A 21840-nucleotide genomic window follows, 5' to 3' on the forward strand; every position below is an offset into this window, starting at 1 on the left:
TAACCTAAGGAGTTTGCCTGTGTGAAAAGTTGTCTAATGCTCTAAATGAATAAACTGTTATCTCTTCCAGATATTTGGGATATGCTTAGCCCAGAATTTGGTTAGTGACATTGAGGCTGTCAGAGCCAGCTGGTAAAACTGCTGAAGTAACCACAACAAGACACTGGACAACCGAAACCCTCTGAAACCTCCAGTGTGTCACTCCGACACCAAGCTGTATGGACATGGGTGACAGGGAAGCCTTCTCTCCCAAGTAGTTTCAAGTTTAAGTTCCTGATATTGCAGTGAACTTGTGTTTTTTCGGGATAGGGGAGAGAAGAGTGGGCTATTGAAAATCTGCTGCTCACTGACAATTTTTTTTTCTTTTAAACCACCACTTTGAAAGCTGTTGAGCCGTGAATCTCTACTGTATTCTTGATTTTGAGTAACAAGTGGACACTTTTTTAAATTGGTGTATTCAGTGAGACAGAGTTGCATTGTTGTAGTCTGTGGATATGCTGTTTATTCTTCATGTCATGAGCTCTTTGATAGCTGCCAAATATTCCTGAGATGGTCTATCTCCTCACCACTCTGTAAAGGAACAATCTTCTTGTTTTCACAGCTAAACATAGCTACAGGCCTAAACCCATGAAGCAGGAAGTAACTTTCTATGCATCTATTGTACAGTAAAAAAATTTGTTTTTAAAACAAGGGAAATTATTTTTATGCAAGCTTCCAACTATCTCCTTCTAGTACTTTGAGGTTGGAATCAGCAGAAGGGAGAATTGCTTAATTTTGTCAAAATCTTTCTTCCTTCTCCACTCTTGTATGAAGGGAAGGAGTTTTCTATTTGACCAACAAGGGTTGCTGCCATACCTTTGGATATCAGTCTCTTAAGGCAAGGATGGGTTATAACTGTATAAGTGTATGAAAGCCGTGTGGATGTTGGGTCCAAGTGAAGAATAATATTCAAATAATGGATTATATATTAACTTAAAAAATTCAAAACTTATGTATCTGATATGGCAAAATCTTTTGTTTCTCTGAAATTTAGTGTAACCTAATGTATTTAGGGATCTCACTGATGTTAATGCTTTGACATACTCATGCGAAGCTTGTTTCTTTGGTCTGTTCCTAGTTACGACTTTGGTCTTTCTTTTTTTCTTTTTCTTTTCTTTAATTCTTTTTACTTGCATGAGCTGTGGAATAAGAATCTGTGACACTCCAGTGCTTTAAATATGTGCATATGTTTTAATACAGTCTAATCCAAACTTATTTATTGATAAATGCATGTGATTATGGGAAGATCATTTCCCATTCTCTTGGAAGTTGGAGAGAACAGTTTTTGTCAGAGTAAACGCTTACCTCCAGTGAACAAATTCATACTATGGAGATGTCTCCTCTTCTTGCTCTAAAGGCAACAAAGAGCTTTCTTCTTCTTTCTGTGAAGCAACAGAATAAAAATCTTAAAATAGAAGCATTTATTAGGATCCGCTAAGGCAGACCCTTTTGAATTGGACGTAAGAAAGCAGAATGTGGCAAAAAGCACAAATAGTGGAGAAAACTTTAATCAGGCTCCATCCAGCTTAGTGTTTTTTATTTGTTCTTCTTCACTAATAATAGTGAACTTAAAGACCTGACATGGCTTGGGTAGTTTATTGCACTTTGTATAAATTTAGTGTGTTTTATGACCCTTCTCAGTATCTCCATACCAGTCCTGAAAGCTGTGGTCCCGCTTTGGTCAGACAGTGGCAAAGGATGTGTAGCACCTCCTTGTAAGGATGTAACATCTTTGAGTTGAGTTTCCTAAACCAGAAGGTATATGGAGTAGGAGAGAGGAACACATTGCTTTCAAAGCTTCCCTGTTTTGGGGGATAGATAGAAGGCTGATCTGGTGACTTGTTAAGGTCCTTTTTGGTCCTGTGACACTTAAACAAATGAATATACGTACCCTTGCACATTTTGCCTTTCTGTGCTTTAGTTGGCCGTGGTTTTTCTCCCCTCTGAAGGTTGGTGAAGGGCACGCCGCTGCTTCACAGATGCCTCAGCAGACCTGTTGTCCTCCCATCTTTGAGCATTACCTCATCCTCTTCTGGTTAACTCCCACTGACTGGCTCTGAATCAGGCAGCCTCCATATCCCTTGGTATCTGCTGTTAAAGGCCAGCCATGACTCAGAGTATTTTTAAAGCCTTTCAAAGCAATTATAATTCATTGTCCTTAATAAAGTTGGTTCCACCTCAGCACAGTGTTATGTTTTTCTTAGCCACTCCTCGATTTGGGGAGTTACTGGTTGTTTTCCCCCAGAGGGACATACCATTTTGCCTGATAGTGGCAGGACAGACAGATCATCAGCACCAGTGTTGCTGCACTGAGACGAAATGGTGCAGGGAGGAATCAGCAAAGTGGGGTTGAGGAAATAACCCCTCCACCAAAGAGCCTTGATTGTGATCCTGGGCTTTGGTTTGGAGGGAAAACAAAAAGCCTAGAAACATTCCTTGTTGCCACTGATCTTGAATACTACTGTTGCTGCTCTGAGTTTCTGAAGATAGCTTCATTCTTCTACTTGAATCTCTGCAGTTGTACTGTATTGGCCTTCTGTCTTGTCACGCTGTTCTCCGAGTTCCAGTCTGCTGGCTGTGCAGTTGGCAGTGTCAGACTGATAGGAGGGTAAATGCTCCAAGCTGAGCAATTCTTGTTCTCACAACTTGCACGTCTACACACAAATGTGCAACACTTCTGCTGAATCCCAGAATGAATGACTGTTCTTACAAAAACCACTAGATAACTTCCTTTTCTAGAGCTCGTCTTTATTGCTGTGGTTGTTGATCCTTTTTGCTCCCTTGTTCCCAAGAGATACTTATTTACTAATTTTTGCAGTTTGATGGATGTGCACTGATTGTTTAGCTGTCTGTTACACATTTAAATCCCACATTTTTTTGTCTACAGATCAGGTAAGGTGTCCTCGAAATGTCCCACAACAGCTACTCAGCAGCTTAGGTGTCCAGTTGTGAAACCTTGTAGGAGGCCTTGGAAATCAATGTATTATTGTCAGAGCCTGCCAAATACAAGCAAACTTTTTTCCAGAAAACTTTGAAAAGGTCACGTGAACTGCAACTAAAGCACAACTGCTGGCTACGTGGGCTCAGTGTCTAAAGCAATAAGATTTGGTAGGCACTCAGATTCCATGGCAGTTTCCTGCCTGGTGTGGTGGTGAGTGAGTTCAGAGATCAGCCTAATTATCTTTAACATGCAGTAGTTTTTCAGAAATTTATTGTCAGGCTTACGGAGTGGGAAACAGCCCTGTTTGCTTGGTGATTCCTGTGGAGTAGTGGCATTGCTAACAAGGACTCTGGTAGCTCAGCAGCAGCGCTGGCTTTAAAGCTATTTCCAGATATCTCATTGAGCCCTGCCAGAGGGCTTCACAGTCCTTGATCCTCTGCTTTCTAAATACCCTCTCTATTCACAGGCCTTTCTGTTGTTTGGGTTTGGGGGTTTTTTTGATTAATAGCCTAATGGACAAATGTGTGAGTCATCTTTTTGTGTCTATTTTGGTAGCAGTAGGATCTCTTTGCTTAAAATCCATAATTTTGATTGTGCCCCGTAGAGTTTGAAGCTGTGGGGGTGCTTGCTCAAGTGTACTCTGTCCCGAAATCCTCCTTCTCTCCCCTTTGTGAGAGATGCTCATTGTAGTTCTGGTGTGTAAATAGTGTTTGGAATGTAAATAGTAGCATGCAGATTAAATGCTTCTTGCACATGACTGCTTTTCACCCTGAAAATGTTTATTATGGAGAGGAAAGGTGTCCATCAGGAGAGTCCTAAGTGGTTGTCTTGGCTGTCCCTCATGCTGATGGAGCAGCAGGAGCACCTCAGCTGCCCGTGTTTGGTGTCTGCCCCTGAGGAAAGTGAAGCCCTGGCCAGCCCCTCGGGGCCTGGTTAGTGGCAGGGCCTCCCTTGCCTTTTCCCTTTGCTGCTTGGCGTTAGAACAGCATTTGACTGTAACGTGGAGAGTCGGTGGCAGCACCTCCTACCAGTTATGGGAGGTTGCCATCGCTTGTGGCAGGACTAAACATGGTGCTATAAGAACTGTCCTGGATGTCAATCTGTGTTTTTACTACTTTAGAGATGCCCTTGTTAAAATTGGTCTTGGGTAATATGGTTGGTTACGAGAGAGAGAAACTATTGTCTGAATTTTCAATTCTTTTTCCCTTCTTGCTGTGTATGTCTTTTGGGTGCATTGAAATAGCAGTTCTGCAAATACCTATGTATTTGTTTTGGTTTAGGGTAAATTTGGGGGAGAACTTTTAAAGGGTTTTTTTTTAGAAAAGCAGATTTAATTGGCTTTTTTAATTGGTTCCGGAGAAAATATTTTTTCAGAGAAAAATGGAAAAAAATCTGTTTATTAAACAATAAAATTTAAATAATATTAAACAACAAAAGTTGTTGTTACTTTAAAAGAGATGATAAAATTTAGAAAAGTTTTTTTTTGGGGGTTGTAGTTTGGCTTACTTAGTTTTTTATTAGTTTTTTTTGGTGGAAGAAGATTAGACCTCAAAAGGTGTCAAGCACTGCGGAATATTCCAGTTCCTCCCATTTTTCTTTTTTCCCTGAATCTTTTCCAGATACCTGTAACAAGTGATGAAACTGTCTAAAACAAATGAAATAATACTACCTTGATCCATTAGCTACCAAATTTTGCCCCTTGAAAAAAAGAAATAAAAAAATCTGTCTCCCTTAACATGCAGTATACGAAGAAGTACTACTAGTGTGCACGAGGCAGCACTGCTAGCTGTCGTTTGTGTTTTGGCAATATAAGTGTGTTAATAGAAAGCTCCATCTGTATGTGCGTTCATGTTCACATGTGTACATAGTAGAGATGGACCTTGAGCTCTGGCAAGATTGGAATGTGAGATTATGACTCAGATCCATTTCTGATACATATATTCCACATTAGTTCCAGCTGAATCTTTCTCTCTTGTTCATCTGAAGGTGTACAGCAAGGTGTCAACATTTACCCTTTGTGTATCATTCCTTTTTATACGAATGTATTCTCTTGTGTTCCTTTTTTATCAGTTGTAAAATTGATTGTAAAAGCCAACTACATTTACCGATTGAAAGTATTGCTATAACAGAACTGCATGCCCAGTAGAGTTTGACTTGAGCTTTAGTTTTCTGATTTCAGACTGGTTCCCTTCAGTCTAGGAGAAAAGCATAGATCAGGTGCATAATGTATTACTTGTCATCTTTAGCATTAGACTGTGGTATTGTATCACATGCTGATCTCAATGGATGTAACTGGAGTCTACTTAGGAGGTTAATGCAACTTCCTGGTAGTTCATTTTAAGCTATTGAAAATGGTCTTGGTCATGCTACTTGTGTTCTTGGGTTTTTTGTTTTTTAATAGAGGCATTTTTTAGGAATGTTTTAATACACTTATGATGGACAATACAATAGTTTTAATAGTCGTGCAGTATTCTGTATTTACTTGAAGTAAATCATTTTATATGCAATTTGTTAGATAATTACAATTTTATAAATAAAATTGTGTGAAATATGATGTTGTGAATGTGTATGCACTCTTGATGTAGCACTAAATATAAACAATAGAAAGATACATTGATGGAAAGTTCCTCCAGGAAAAGATCCCTACCTTCTTTCCTCCAAACTAACAGGGGAAATAAATCCCCATCTCTCACAAGTATTGTAGAATACTGTGTTCTGATTAAATCACAAAACATGCTCATGCCTCCAGTGGCTGCCCTTAGATGAATAATAAGCTAAGACATGAAGAACATGCCCCCGCATGAAGAGATCCCTTATTTCCTGTCAGCTGTTGTTGAAGTCTCTGCCTAATGAACATGCTCTGCTTCTTTCCAACAGGTTGCTGATGTTCCTCAGGCTGCAATGGCTGTGCTCTCCCCAGAATTATTCTGGTCACACTGGTGTGTTCAGGAGTTGATGCTTTGCAAGACTAAGACAAATGAAATTCCCACCTTCCTTCTCAAAAGATTAAATAAGTGCAGCATGTCCTTAAACAGAAGTAGTGAGAAGTGGCTTAAATTATTGTGCAGGTAAAAATGGGTAATGATGTCTTGTGCTACTTTGGATAGAGGAGGAAACAGACATTTTTAATAGAATTTCAAAACCTCTAGGTTTTGTACACAAATGGCACTGTGATCAGTTTAAAAGCATGTCCAGATTGAAGTCTAATGCCTTTTGCATATTTCAGGCATATGACATTTATCTGAATGTATGGAAATGATTTGGAAAACAAGCATCTAAACTCGGGACAGATTGACACACAAACACAGGAATTACCAAAAGTTAACAAAAAAGAAGAGCCAAGGGCATTGCCTGATAGATGTGACAAACTTGGCTAAGCATTTTCATGATGGAGAGGGAGACTAGGAGTGGCTACCTGCCATCTATCAAACTCTTAACAGACTTGTACACTGATTCCTGAAGTTGAGGCTGTTTACCATTTTAAAACAAATTACCTTTTCCAATGGGTGCTCTGGATGCAAGGCCGGTATTGTTGGAGTTTCTGCCTTGCCCTGAGTGAAGCTTCTTGTAATAAGGACACTGAAATGTAAAAACACGTGGATGTGTTCACCTTCCCAACAGTGAGATGCTGGACAAAAGTTTGTACAGATGCCAAAGAGCGTGACACTCAAGGGAGGTGCTGCCTGCCCATGGTATGGCCATAGGGATTGTTCTGATTGTTCTGGCTTGGCTGTGGTGGCACTAAGACAAAGACAAGGCCCCGCGTCTGGCATTGCTGTCATAGAAACAGTCTGAGCAGCAGATGTCAAGGTTTGCTTAGATGCAATCTAGGTAGTAAATATCCAATTAGAATTACTGTCAGCGTTTTCCCTTCACTTGACTTCAGTCCAGTTAGTAGTGACATGCATGTGATAGTAATGTCCTTAGATCTCATTTCTTATTTAAAGGTGCTCGGAGGATAAATGATTTACCAACTGCATAGAAGTAACCTGCAGACTGCAGCATGCCTCAGGACAGCACAGCATTTGTGTGGCTAGAGTCTCTTCAGTTACCTCCTCCTACTGTGACATACACCCATCTTTGCCCTTTTGTGGATTTTCCTTCCTAGGCTCAGCACAGATTTTATCTAGAAATCTAAGTCATTTGATATTCCATCCAAGGAAACTGTGTGAAAGTAGGGTATCACCATTGGCCTGTGTTTATGCTTGCTGTGACAGTGGTATTCCTGATAAACATCTGGTGGTGAGAATAGAGTTAATGCTTAACCACAGCTCCAATTAGACAACCAAATGGGAATTCTGTCAACATCACAACCAGTTTGTGTGAGCACTTGCAGTTTATACCAATGTCAAAAGGAGCAGTCTCTTTCAAGAACCAGGTTGTTGTTAACTGGCCTCAGGCACGTTGTTGATAACTGGCCTTTCAAATATTATTTTGGATTCTGTTTAAGTCAATGGAGTTTCTGTGCCTGGGAGAACTTGGGCTTGTGAGGGCCTGTGAGCTGTGATTGTAAACATGCTGGTTATGTTCAGCAGCAGTGCAGAGGTTCTGTGTTATTTGGAGCCTGATGTCACAAGCTCCTGGTTTGTGTTGACAATTCTGTACTCTGTCAGTGGCTTTATTGCACTAGTACTAGCATTTGCTTTTTGAATGTGTTTTGTTGTTTTGGTTTTTTGCTGTTGTGCAGTTTGGTATTGGAGGATTTTTCTGAATGTTTCTTGCCCTGGATTAAATGGATATGGAATCTCTGCAGTGTGAAAACTCCTGTAGCATCTGCTGTGTTTTGGTACAATCTGAGACCTTAAGTTGGCTGTCGAAAGCAAGTTTTTTTCCACACCCAGCTTACATTAAAAATCCCTTTACCCTCATGGCTGGCATCTTCCCATCACAGTATCTGAGGGATAAGCAGTGGTTTCATGGAGCTGGGGAGTGAATTTGTGAAGGCCAAAAGCAGTGGTTTGCAATTACCTGGCATGGGATGTCATAGGTGCTTGGACTTTGGGTTTGCTGCCTCTGCTCGTAAGAAAAGGAACTTGAAACTTCTGAGGCTGGCACTTCAGCACTGGGAGTACTGAACTCACTTTAAAATGTTATAGATCTTGTGACCTTCATGCATGGTGGGCTTGATCATGCTAGGCAATGGTATCACACAGTCCAAAATATCATCTGCTGGCTTGTTGGAAACCGCTATCCCAACTGGCTCCTTGTTTTGCCCAAGTGCTGTCTGCTGGTTTGCTCGCTGGCATGTTATAGACCTACAAAAGAGCAGCTGTGAGATAAGATGCTCAGACTGGCAGTTTTCCATCTCCCTTACCTAGGAAAGGAGAGAAAGGAAGTCTCTTGCATCTTCCATTTCTCACTTGATGGGCTTCTGCTGAGCAGCTGCTGCAAGATATTATTTTAAAAATCTATCTATAAAAAGCCCCCAGTAAACAAAGAAGCAATCCCAAGCAAGCCCAGGAACACTCGTACGCACATGGCTGTATAAGATAAGGATTGTATCATGCATTGCTGCTAAAATGCATGATTGTTATGCCACACAGTGCCTCTGTGTGAGCACACACAGTGAAAGTGGTTGGAATAGCTTCCTTTGTATCTGCTCAGCTGAAAGGCAGTGATCGCGTCGGGCCAGAGCCAGGGACAAAAAGAACTCACCAGTGCACGGTGGTGCAGTCGTGGCTTCTGTGTGGGATTAGAAAAAAGGACAAACCACAGGGTAAAGTGAGAGCACTGAAATTTTTATTTGTTACCTCTAGGTACCACGAGTTTGACATTAATAGGCAAGACCAGTGAATGAGCAGCAGTACATTGCATTCAAACCTGAATCTCCAAAGCACCAAAAATTGAGCTAGATTTACTTCTTAATCCTATAGTCAGCACACTAGTCTGGAGCCGCTGCATCTCGTGTTGTCCCTAATTTAGTAGTACATTTTTATGCAGTTAGGGGGCATGAGGAAAGAGTTGTGTAGTACCACTTCTACATCATCATAGGACTACAACATGCACATTCTACTATGTGGCCCAAGCAACAAGAATACAAGTAGAACAGTTACGGGTGGAGACAGGTTCATGTTAACACCACCTATGAATTTGTAGAAACCTTTTTGGACAGGTACCTACAGCAGTTCATCAATTTGTGTGGGAACGTTACACGCATGCACAAGTGATACAGTGGAAAACATAGCAGGAGCGGAGCAGGACGGAGGACAAAGGTGAAATCTGTGATGGGATGCACTGGAAACAAGACCTTCCTCAGCTTTCTACAGCAAGTCTCTGCTCTGTTAGCGAGGCCTGCTGGGCAACAGTTTTGTTCTCATGGCTGCGGAGTTTTGATATGACTTCTAGAAACGCCATGCTCTGCACTTCCTTTTGGAGAGGTTCTGGAAAAGGAAATATTAAAAGAAACAGTGCTTTGTATGAGATAGGCAGAAGAAAACTGTGAGAAACTTTTCTACTAAATCCTGTACACACAAGCACGCAGCTGTGTGTACACACAATCTGGTTATTGTTTACTTTTTTGAATTGCTTTTGTTGATGGAGAGACAACTTTTTAGGGCGTCCAGCACACACAGACTCCATGGATTTCAGGGCACGATGAATGATCAAGCTGCTGCATAGCAGTTAAGAATATCCACCTGGATTGCCTTTCAAAACAGATGCTTAGGAAGTATTTTTAGTGAAAACACTTTTTTGGTTCATTCTTTAAACTAGCCTGACGAAGTGAGCTGGCTGCGACAGGCTCACTACATCATTTGTGTGTGTCAACTCTTACTGGTTGTGTGGGGGTGTGAGATGGGTCCTTAATGGATGTGTCACCACCTGGTCACTGTTTTCTGTCCCTTTACAGCTCAGCTCTGAAGTTAATGCAAACGACAACACGCAGAGCGTTGCCCAGTGCTGTGCATATGGATGCAGTGTTTATATTCTGCTCAAAACTAGGAGACACTGTCTGATGATTCTGATCCTGGATTGCGTGCTACTTACTTGTTGTATTATTTAAGAGAGGTTGGCAGCAACTCATAAAATTGAGCAGAAATTGTAAGAAATTTGACAAGTTTTCTCAAAGCCCTGTACTCTGAACATCTCACAGTTTTGATCTAAAATGGTTGGTTTTGTTACATGCCTCTCTAGTGAAATCCCACTCAGCAACAAATACATATTATTTTGCTTTCTACATGTTGCTGGAGGCCTAATCTCTGAATTTCCCATGAGAAAACCCTACCATCTGTTTCAGATAGCTATGCTTTATGCAGTGCTATTTTTATTTTTTTTTTTTAAGCAAGCTGTGGCATTTGTTCCCACTGCTACCTACTTTCTCGTTCATGTGTTTTTAGTTCTCATGCAGTTTAACCCCTGCCATGTAAGAGCTGGCACTGTCATGCTGCTGTGGACCTGGGAATGTGTATGTACAGACTGATGTCAGTGAAGCTGTTGGGGGGTTGATGCTATGTATGCACTTCCTGCTTTCTGCTGAGATATCAACATGTTTAAGAAGGTATTTAAAGCACTGTGCTTTACCATGGCTGGTAACATCCAGTTTCGTGGAGACTCTTGCCTACAGAAGACTGTGCTAGCTAAGAATGCTCTGCTTTGGATGATCCATTTTCCATTGTCCTCATTTTTCTTCCCCTATCCATTCACTCAGTTGCAAAAGGAACTTCCAGATGGAAAGAATCCTATAAAAATAGGTATCTGTTAACTGCTTAACATCATCTGAAGTTCAACAAAGAGTTCTTCACCTGGGGAACAATAACCCCAGGAACCAGCACAAGATGGGGGCTGCTCTGGGGAAAGCATCTCTATGGAGAAGGACCTTGGTGTCCTGGTAGACGAACAGCTGTCCATGAGCCAGCAGTGTATCCTTGTAGCCGTTAAGGCCATTGGTATCCTGGGGTGCATTGGGAAGGACATGGACAGCAGGTCAAGGGGACCCTCTGTCAGTACTGATAAAGCACCACCTGCAGTGCTGTGTCCAGTTCTGAGCTCCTGAGTACGAGAGACATGGAGCTCCTGGAGTGGGTCCAGTGGAGGGCGACAAAGATGACCAAGGGACTGGAGCATCTCTCAGAAGGAAAGGCTGAGGCAGCTGGGTCTGTTCAGCCTTGAGAAGAGATGACAGAGGAGGAAACTCATCAGTGTCTATGAGTATCTAAAAGGGAGGGTGTGAAGAGGACAGAAGCAGGTTCTGCTCAGTGAATGTCAAGCAATAGGACAAGAGGCAATGGGCAGAAACTGATGCACAGTTAGTTTCACCTGAACATGAGGAAGAACTGCTTCACTGTGCAGGTGATTGAACACCAGAACAGATTGCCCAGAGAGGTTCTGGAGTCTCCCTCACTGGAACTTTCTGGATGCAGTCCTGTGCCATGTGCTCTAGGACGGCTCTGCTTGAGCAGGGAGGTTGGACCACTGTGGTCCCTTCCTACTTGACCTGTTCTGTGAACACACAGATATTGGCAGCATCAGGTTAAATGTGATGCCAGATACCCCATAACAAAGTAACAGAGTAACAACAGCAGTCACTGGAGAATTAAACAAAACCAATAAACCAGTGCAGCTGCTTCTAGCCTTTATTGAACTATACTGTGGTCACTTAGCTTAAAAATAACTACACAGGTCTGTTCACAGTAGAATAAGGAAACGTGGCTCATGATGTGGAGATGGTAATGAAAACAGTTTAGAGGCAACAGAACTGTAAGAGGTACATGTTAGTATTTTCCCTTGTAAAGACCAATCAGCTCCTTGGTTAAAATAGTAAAACCCCCACCTCCTCATCTTCGAAGTTAATACCAAGGTTGCTCAGTCGTTATTCTTGTGTCCTCACTGTTTTTACACAGGTCTGTTCATCAGGAATCAGGGCAGAACACTGGGTCAGTCAAATAGTGGGCCTTAACTTCTCAGCTGCATAATGCAGTGACATGCTGCTGTCTGTTCTCTGGGAGCAGGGTAAGGAGCCTCATGCCTAGGCAAAGCTTACAGTGCAGTGGCAGACTGAGCTCTGCCACTCAGATAACCCTAAAATACCCCCCCCTAAGATAAGAGTGCTGTGTACTCTGGAGACAGGTATTTGACTTTCAATAACTCTGTCAGTCTTGCAGGTAACAAGATTCAGGAAGGGAAAATGGAACTGTCAGGCAGATTTTCTTGAGATAATTATTTTAGTTGAAGCAGTGGAAATAAAGATCAAGACAGTGAGGCTGACTGTGAACCTCTGGCAAAAGGCTTCTGCTCTAAAATGCATGGATAGTCCCAAGCATGAAATGGCTCAAGAAGGTTGTGACTAACAACTAAGTTTACATGTCTTAGCATTAAAGTGAGTGCCTACTGAGAGCTGAGGCTTGTTAGCAAATTTTGAGCACAATCTTTGCACACTGACCACTGAGCTGTGTATACTCTCTAAAACCGAGTATTTGTTCCTATAAAGTGGCAGGAATAGAATATTCGCTTGCATGGATGTACAGGTCTCCAAAATTACACTTGCAGTAGGCGTGGTGAAATCTGTTTAAATAAAAAAGCATGTTTGTTTACAGAGACAGCACACATTTAACTGTGGTAATTTTTAATCTATTAATTGAATTGCTGTAAACTAACCTCTAGAGAACCTTCATATGTTTCACACTTGCCAAGTTGTGCAGACAGGCTCTGACTTTCCACCTTTCTGTAATTATTCCAGTTCTTTGTCATCTTAAATAATGTAAATGCCTAGACCTTTATAGAAAGAAATTTGTTCTCTCTCCACAGATACAATCTTTCTTAAAGATTGAAAGAAAGAAATGTAGCAACTTGAAACCTTGAATGACATTTCTCCATGACACCTTGCTCTTTTTCGTTTTGTGGTTTTTGTTTGTTTGCCCACACACAGATGGGAAGTTGCAATATCAAACCACAGCCTACTTGAAGAGCCTGTAAACAGCCTGACCTGTAGCAGAGGGTGAGCTCAGAAGGACAAGAGTTTACAGTGTCCAGCACTGATATGTGTTAGTGCATGTAGTGCCTGGTGGGCTGAGCGTGCGAAGGTTTGAGGGAAGGAGTTTTCCTAGTGACATAAATGTAAGGATCCTTCCTAAAGCACCATCACAGATCAATTACAGGGAACTTGCAGCTAGAAATGAAAATGAAATTCTTGTTATCTGCATATTTACAATGACAACTTGATATTTGTACAATTTTAAATGCTTTCATTTCTTTCCTGTAAAAGTTTGAGCTAGTTGCATCCTGCAGAAGCCAGGGTCAAGTTTTTGCAGTTAATATCCAAAACTGAGTTAACAGCTTCATCCTTGACACTATAGATAGACACTACAGAGTCATAGTAAACTGAGCTATGTGTGTTTATATCCATTGTGAACAGAGAACCACTCACAGTGTGTTTGCACATGATCTGTGTTCACTGTAGGAAAGAACTGTATTGTGTACATAAATCCTGGGAAGCAGCCTCTCCTGAATACTCACCAGATCCTATAAGAGCACAGATCAGCACCATGGAGTTATATTTTATTTCTGGAGCACTCCTGTCGTCTGAGAGCAGTCTGTGTAGAATCTGAACAAGCTGAGCATTTTCAAGATCCTTTTCAGCAGTGACTGAAATACAAGTGAAAATTTGTAAGTCTGGAAGTGCCACTTGCTTTGACGCTTCCATGTGTTATCCCTTTATTGAAACACGATCTCTCACCAGAGTGAAAGGCTGTGGTATGTAACTCATTGGTGTAAAACTCAAGTACATATTTGATGGTATGATGACAAGCATCACAGCTCTTGCTATAAAAATGTGAAGTTGTCTAACTGCTTGAAAGGAGAGTCACAGAGTTTAATGATGAAATCCAGTCTAAATGTTCAGTAAGCTGATGGAAAAGCCGTAGGCTTCCTAGCCATTTAGGCCAACACCTGGAATATTTCAGCTTTCAACACTTCCATTGCCTCAGTTTGCTTTTGGAAATTCTGTCTGAGTAAATAAAGATTGTGTAGTTCTCAATTCCATGGTAGAGGGAGCTCAGGATCCATTATAAAGCCTGTGGAAAACTTTTCAAGATCTCTGTTTGAGTTACTGCCTCTGTAGCTTTCTAAGATACATGTATTGAATTTGGCTCAACCTTTAAATGCTTGAAGACAAGACAAAGAGATGATTCATGTGAATAGGAACATCTTTCCTTTTATTTAAAACAATTCCTTGATGTATTGGCAGTGATTCAAAAGTTGAACAGAGCATTCCTGTAGTACACAATGGCAAGAGATGAAATCAAGAACAAAAATATGTAAGGTTGTTTGTTTAGTTCCTTAGTTAATAAGTAAGTAAACAGGATAAACAAAACTTCGGTTGAGCATTTACTTTCCTGTTTCAAAAGCTGAGGTACTACAAATGCAGGTCAAGACATGTAATCATGTCTGCCTACATATGGCAATTCTTGCACTTAATCCTGGGTAATTTAATGGAGACACGTTGGAGGCATTAACCACCCCCGTGTATTCTCTAGTTTTTAATTATTAGGTAAGTGGACTCTTCTTTAAAAAGCTCTCTCAAAAGCAGATTAACATTCCAGTGTAGGAATGTGGTCAGGTCATATAGTCTCTAGTCTGGTGTATGTTTGCTTTCTGAGTTTTAACCCCAAATCAGAAAGTTAAGCTGGAGGGCCTTTCTAGATCACTCCACCACCTACCAGAATGATGGAGCAGATCCCGTATAACCAGCACTCTCCAGTTTCCTGCATAACATGATGGCTTGCCTGTGTCTGCATGAAGCACAATGGAAAAACTGAAAGGCGGGTGGAAGGAGGAGGCTATTCTACACTGCATTCTCCCTCCATGGCTTCTCTTGGGCACAGACTGGAAAGGAAATGTTGGAGTGAACTCCTGGGATACTCACCTAACTCTAGAGCCGCTATCAATGCCAATGCAACGAGAGCTTCGTTTTGCATTATTACGTGTTCGCTGGTCGCCATGGTTACTAAATGCTTGATGCCACCGCTCTGTACAATGGTCCTAATTACATCCTAAAATAAATAATGCAAAGATGACAAAATTCTGCATTGCATACAAACTATATTAAATAAGAGAACCGTCAGGGATGCTGTGTTATCTTTGGGTAAGGGTACTTGTTGGCTTTGTGCACATACAATCACTTTATACATCAATGTACAGATATGCAGGCCACCTGTTACTGCTCTGCAATTGTAAGATACAATGTGTTAAACCAAGGCAGGTAACCCCATAACTAAGTTAAGACACACATAATGAACTCTTTTCCAGGTTATATGGTGTAACTCAAGTTCTCATGCTGTGCCATCAATCATCAAATGATTAGGGGTTCAAAGTATCCAACAAACTATATGATTGAGGTAAGGAAACACACAAACATAGTTATAATAAAGTTATTAAATGCTTCATTTCTCTCCAAGAATTTTCAGAGTTTCTTCAAAATATTCAGAGAGGTGAGATCACAAATATGACACCTTACTATGTAACAGAAATGGTGTACTTGGAAAGCTGTTTAGACATAAAACAGGAAAACAAGCAGTGGTATTATGGAATTTTTCTTCAAATACAAAGGAGGTAAGGAAAAGGTATGTATGGGACACCAATGTGTTGGTTTCTGTTCTAAAGAATGCTGTTAAAGTGAACTGTACTGCTGTAGTACTGCTGCCCAGTATCTAGGAACTTAAAATGTTATTTAACTGAGTTAAAGGTGTCTGAAATAGATAAAAATACCCAGCTGGGATTCTGTTTTCAAGTCTAAAAGTCGATCCAATTTATGTGATAAAAGATAAAGATTATAGTAGACTAATACTCTACAGGTATTAGTTGTAATTTCACAAGTGGTTGTGCACCTCATGTTTTCACCATCTTATATCCCAAAAACAGTTGTAAATTGTTTGCCTGAAAATCAGGTAACTTGGCACCCTGAAAGGAAATTGTTCAAGGAAATGTGGATTGGTTGTTTATATTTTTTATTTGTCCTGTGAGTGCACAAAGGTTTGAAGTAGCATCAATTTCTTGAAACAAGAATACAATTTAAATTTTTCCTCTATATCTTAAATTTCCATTTAAACCACATCCCCCTTTCTTACACTAGCCACAGCCAAAATAGTGAGATGTATGGTCTCACTACTGTGAGACTATAACATAAATTTAAAAAATAAACATCTAAACCTAAATACAAAATACCATTTAAATACCTTCAATCCCAATCTCAACAAAAAAAACCCCAAAAAACCTAAAACCAAAGTAGTCCAAAGTAGTTTTCAGACTGAGATAATCTGGGAACTGCTACGTTCTATTTAAATTGGTGTGGAATTTTGGGTATATAAGGCTTAGGAACCAATCAGCATCTTTGACATGAGAATTTTTTATATTGTAGGTGAACCTCACCCTTTAAAAGGCAGTACTGAATAGATGACAGCCATCAGGTTTGGTGCTAGTGTGGTTGAAATCACAGGTACCTACTCCAGTTTTGTACAATGACTAAAACTGACTGTTACCTTTGTAAATATTACCCCAAAGCATTTAAAATTAAAAGCCAAATTCAAACCTGATGTTGGCAAGAGCCATACAGCTGTACTCATATTCAAACCTAGAGGGCAGCAAAAGCCTAAAAAACTCCACCCTCTGAGCTCTGTTATCCTCTTCATGTCAAATTTCCTCTGTGAATACATGCACCCAACAAAAATTAATTCACCTGTGATAAAGCTGTTAATTTCTGCCTTAATATCTATTTGATGTAATCAGTACTGTCTCCATATTTAGAATTAAATTCTGCTCTCCTATAGGGAATATTAGTCTCACATCTGTGGTGGTGTTTGCCATCTATGCATACATGTTCGGGACATTGGGGAGGGGTGCAGAAGAAGTGAGAACCAGAAAAATGAACCCTGATCAGTTTTAGAGGCTGAACATACAATGGAGAAGGGGTATTAGGCAGAGACAGTGATATTAGCAATCAGCAAAGATTTAAATCCCTGTGAGGCCTGTTGATTTGTTCTTGGAGACACTCAATACACATCAGGCCTCTATTATAATTTTCACTTCATAAATGCCGTGGATGAATGAAGAGGTCACTGTTACAGTCTGAGCTCTCCAAATCACACTTGCTATTTAAGTTCAGTAATGCAGTCTGTGTTCTTATCAGTGAACATGCTGATGGAAGTCTGAGCCTGAAATAGCCTGTCTCCAGAGATGTGTTTGTCCTTTATAAGGCTGCTTTGTCTAGTACTCAGCTGGACAAAAATGATGGACTTCGACTGCTTAGGTAAAGATATTTGATTGATATGAAGGTGAAGGGAGGGGCAGATGAATTTTTCCTAATGTTGTACCTTTTTCCATAAACAAGCAAGTTTTTGTTAGAATTTGGAATAAATTATCATTTCTTATGATCCATCAGAATCTTAAAAGTTTGAAATATGCTGTATGAAGAGCAGGGAGACAGACTATTTCTGGATCTCAGTTTTATATAAATATATAGCAAGATCCTAACAACTGAGTTCACTGATTCTTCATATATAGTATCATAAAAACACAGAGAATACAGCATGCTGAACTTCTGCAGGATACATTTAAAATAAAAATGAGTCAAGCCTTGGGCAGAGGAGATGTAACACATGAATACCCGAGCTGGCTTGCTAGAAGGATTGCAAGGTGGAGGGTTGGTTACCAACAGGAAGTGCACAGGTAACTCTTGGTTCTGACAAGTTGACCTTTTTGTCCACTAACTTACTTTTGATTTGCTGTGTCGTATAAGTGCAGAAAGGAGTCTGTTGGACTCTCCCATCACACCTGCATGATCCTTGGCTTCACACCACTCCACCAAGCGTTCCACCAGTTTTACGTTTTTGCCCAGCTGTTCAGCTGCTTCCGCTACATGATGCCGGAGCCAACAACACAACAAAAAGGTTGTCACATTTTTTAAGCAAGTGCTAGAAAAACAAGCTGAAAGTTACTAACTTGAAAGAGTTAGAAGAACTTCACTAGCCTGCACTATCAGTGGGAAAAGTCTAGGTGGCAATGAAGCAAGTAAAGCCAGTCAAAATGAAAAGAAATTTTTAAAAAATCCAGAAAAACATTAATAATGCAGTTTTTGAAACAACTTATCAGTCCAGTTAATGAAGCTTGTGCACTGATGAAGAGTAGGGAAAATACAGGTGATATCACACCCCCAGCTGAGCTGTGAGCCAGCTCAAGAATTAAAAACCAGGAGGGACTGCTGCCAGAAGGGAGCACTGTGATCAGTTAGATCAGGTTTGATAGACTGTAAGTCACGTAAATTTCTTCAAAAAAAGTCTAGTTTGCACCCAATGTGTTGCTAGAACTAGAATGGATCTTTTGAAAAAATCTGTAGGACTGTGTCAAAAATAAATACACAGCTAATTTACCTCATGAACTATTTCTGGTTTTTAGCAGATTTCTGATTTTATAAATCCTCATCCTGGAACAAGTTGGTAAATAAAAGGTGCTTTTTCTTTTCGGAATTGCAGTCTATCAATTAACAGAGTATTATCCTGTTCCAAGGACCAAGGTACAGCCAGGGAATACAGTAAGTGAACAGCAAAACAGGAGTGGTAGCTCAAAACACTCACACCTCAATACACACTTGTAATGTGACAGTGTAAAGAAGTTCAAAAATAAATAAGCATTTGACACCTATTTGGAGGGTCCCTGGTAGTCAGTTTAGGAGTTCTGAAAAAAAAAATCAACCCATGTTCCTCTCCTTTTGCATGTGTATTAAATTGATTCCATGACTTCAGGAATGAAATTTAGAAAAGCTCCGCTTCTCTCTTTTAAGAATCTTGGCAGCGTATCACAGACTGAACCAAAGAGAATCACTTAACATAGAGAACAGTTTATTTTTACCTTGTGCATCTATTAACATTCTTAATGTTCCCAGCAGCTTGAACTGAACGGGGGGCATCTCCGATCTGAGAAATTTCAATACAGCTTCTGCAACGCCAGCTGATAGCATCTTAGCCTTATTTACAACTGCATGAATAAAGAACAGGGATTGATCTCAAAAACATTTCTGAAAGATGCAGTTAATTTCAGAGCTGGACTGGAAGCAAATTTTCAGACATGGTTTGAAAAAGAGGTTGTGAGCACAGACTATAGGAACAGTGTGCGCTGCTGATAAGGTGTTGTGGAAAAATATCACAGTTCCTGTGAAATTAAGTGCTTTTTCATAGAATGCACATCTAAATTTCTGTATTCAGCTTGACCACCACCAAAGGGGTAGACTCCTCCCTTTGGTGTAGGAAAGGTATCTTCCACAAAATGCATCAGGCAGGAGCCCAGGCTAATACTTGCACTCCCAAATAGAAGGAATCTTTGAGCCCCAACCACACTCTTCAATTTCTCACAGGCAAAGGAACTAATTAGCAAAGTAAAGCATCCAATTAGCAGAATAACCCCTTACCTAGTTCCAATACTTCATACAAATAACTCTCTAGCCTGACATGCCTGGAGTCTGTAGTCTTTTGTTGCCTTCTTCCCCTCTCCAACCTGTCTTTCATCCTTTCCACTAGTCTATGTTCTCCACTTTCACAGAGCTCTCTGAAATGCATTTAAGGTGCAAACCTTGCCCAGTCATGTGCTTGGAAAAAATACTTCTTAGGTATTTGAAATAGTGTTTTGACACAGAGCTCATCACTGAGGTCAGTTATTACTTGCTTGTTTCTTTTTAACAATGTACAGGGATGGTGATGTAGGTCTCTGGCAGACACCCTTCAGCACAGGCTACAGGGAAGCTGACTGATGGAAGTGAAAAGAATGACTCACCTGAGAAAGGTAAGCAAATGGAATATTGCTAAACCTCAGTGGGTTTAGTTATGTATGCATGATCATTTCTAAAAGTTAGGATTTATCAAAACCAAAAATAGTAAAATAAGGTTATGTGAATGAAAGACTTATTTTCGGCTTGGCACAAGAAACCATACACAAGTGTTATGGATTTGCTTTGCTGTTTTGTGTGCATGCTCTACCTTTATGCTTGGGTAATCAAAACTCACACAAATTAAGTTACTAAAAATGACAAAATTAGCATTCAGCTTACTGCCAACAAACAGTAACTAATTGCAATAGGCTGGCTATTCTGTTGGTCTACCTCCAGCTCTAATTTAGCAACTTTCAGTGTCTTAAGTAAGATGCAGTGTTTAACAAAGTGGGCACTGTTCTCTGGTGGGGACCCTCAGCTGTGAGACCGATTGCAAATGAAGCAAAAAAAGCACAAAGAAAAATAAATATGCAGTGCTCTGGACAAAAAAGGTTGAGAAATCATATTCAAGGCCTCATCAGCTCCTCACCAATTACAAGGCTGCCCTTTCTTTGGTGGGGGATACTGTGGGATCAAAGTGGCAAGGGACAGTCACTATGCCTGTGATGTATTCAGAACTGCTTTTCTGAACTGCTGTGCAACAGACACAAAAGCAGTGATGGGCCAGAATGAAAAGCAACAGTCTGACCTGCCTCTGGGACTGTCAGTCAGTGCTCCCACCCACATTCCCTAGGGGGTAGAGTGGGAGAACAGAATTTCACCTTTGGGTGGTTAGCAATGCAAAGAGAGGCTTACCAGGAATAGCCAGGTTCCTGAGAGCACTCAGTGCAGCGTGCTGCACAGTTACATTTCCATCCTCCACATGTCTGTCTAGCAGATCCATCAGCTTTTGAACTATGCCATTATCCACCATATGGATGCAGTTTCCGTCTGTGCGAGATGTAACAAGTCATTTGTGAAGCAAAGATTATTACTAAGATTTTTACAACAGCTTCTTATGAATAGAAGGGTTGTTTCCTTGCTCCTTTTTAGTTTTCATTGTTGAGAACTTGACCACCATCATATGTTAGAATTACAGTGCTCATGACAAACTTACAAGAGTGATAGAAGAAATCAGAAGAAGGCAGAAATCCCCTTTAGCCCTCTACACATGCAAAATAATATTTTTAAAGTAGGTTTAATGCTTTTGAGGATTGTAAAGTTTAAAACTAGTGATGTTGCCGTGTAACTCAACAGCAGCTTTACTGCAACACAGTTCTTGTTTCCAGCTCTACAGACAAAGCATGATAGAGGGCCACACATAAATTTACTTAAGTTATTATGGCATGTTCTTACCATTTCTGGCAAAATTTGCAATAGCCAGTGCTCCTGCAAGCTGTAGCTGATGACTATTGGAAGGAATCCATGAAAGTACTCTTTGGAACACACTGCCTTTTCCTCCTTCAAATAACTTTTGCATGGATTCATCTGGGGTAAAAAGCACAGAGAGTCAGCAAGCCAAAGTTTTGTTAGAGAAACTTCTCTTTATATTTGTGAAGCTCTCCTGGTTCCACTACAATTAATCCAATCCTGCAATGAGGGACAAAATCTGACCTGTTAAATGTTTGCCTGGTGTGCAGCAGGTCATCTAGGTTATTTAAAAAATTAATAAATAGTGAAATTCAGCTGCCAAACAGTGGTACAGGTATCTGCTGTTGCTTTGCAGAACATAGGGACAGCCCATCCTTACCTCCAAGCAATAATAGAACCATAAGATCAGAAGCTGTTTTAAGCTCTGCAATATCATCCTCTTTGTCACTGTCCACAGTCTTCTGGACAATCTCAAGTAAGCACTCCACCAAACCTGCTTCAACCAGCTGGAGTTTAATGACATCTGGAAAATAGCATGGATAATAGGAGTCAGAATCAGGATGTTAAATGCATCTATCCTACACACATATGCAGGACAGGCTGTAAGAAACAGTGATGTCAGTGTTTTCACTGACAACTTGTGTACATAAAACCACGAGCTCTTTATTTGAAATTTTTATGGCCAACTTCTGTTATTATTCATCTAACAGGCTCTCTCTGGCTCTGGACTTCCTTTAGAGCACAGTCATAAGCTGAAGGTGTA

The 21840-nt window shown here is 40.5% G+C and overlaps 2 protein-coding genes across 5 annotated transcripts in view; one reads left to right on the plus strand and one right to left on the minus strand.

Annotated features, from left to right (window-relative positions):
- Nucleotides 1–5534, plus strand: part of TSPAN5 (tetraspanin 5) — an 82464-nt gene extending 76930 nt beyond the window's left edge. Inside the window, exon 8 of the mRNA XM_064711040.1 lies at nt 71–5534. Within this exon, the coding sequence (XP_064567110.1) occupies nt 71–136 (66 nt within the window). The 3' untranslated portion in view covers nt 137–5534. The remainder of the gene's footprint in view (nt 1–70) is intronic.
- Nucleotides 5535–8697: 3163 nt separating this feature from the next.
- Nucleotides 8698–21840, minus strand: part of RAP1GDS1 (Rap1 GTPase-GDP dissociation stimulator 1) — a 90591-nt gene continuing 77448 nt past the window's right edge. For all 4 annotated transcript variants that reach the window (XM_064711036.1, XM_064711037.1, XM_064711039.1 and 1 more), the window contains 8 exons: nt 21457–21600; nt 21063–21194; nt 20523–20657; nt 18815–18940; nt 17682–17821; nt 14838–14964; nt 13430–13558; nt 8698–9360 (listed from right to left, as the gene is read on the minus strand). In XM_064711036.1, the coding sequence (XP_064567106.1) occupies nt 9233–9360; nt 13430–13558; nt 14838–14964; nt 17682–17821; nt 18815–18940; nt 20523–20657; nt 21063–21194; nt 21457–21600 (1061 nt within the window). In that variant the 3' untranslated portion in view covers nt 8698–9232. The remainder of the gene's footprint in view (nt 9361–13429; nt 13559–14837; nt 14965–17681; nt 17822–18814; nt 18941–20522; nt 20658–21062; nt 21195–21456; nt 21601–21840) is intronic.

Source organism: Zonotrichia leucophrys, chromosome 4 (assembly GCF_028769735.1).
Source record: "Zonotrichia leucophrys gambelii isolate GWCS_2022_RI chromosome 4, RI_Zleu_2.0, whole genome shotgun sequence".
In the NCBI taxonomy this organism is placed as follows: Eukaryota; Metazoa; Chordata; class Aves; order Passeriformes; family Passerellidae; genus Zonotrichia; species Zonotrichia leucophrys.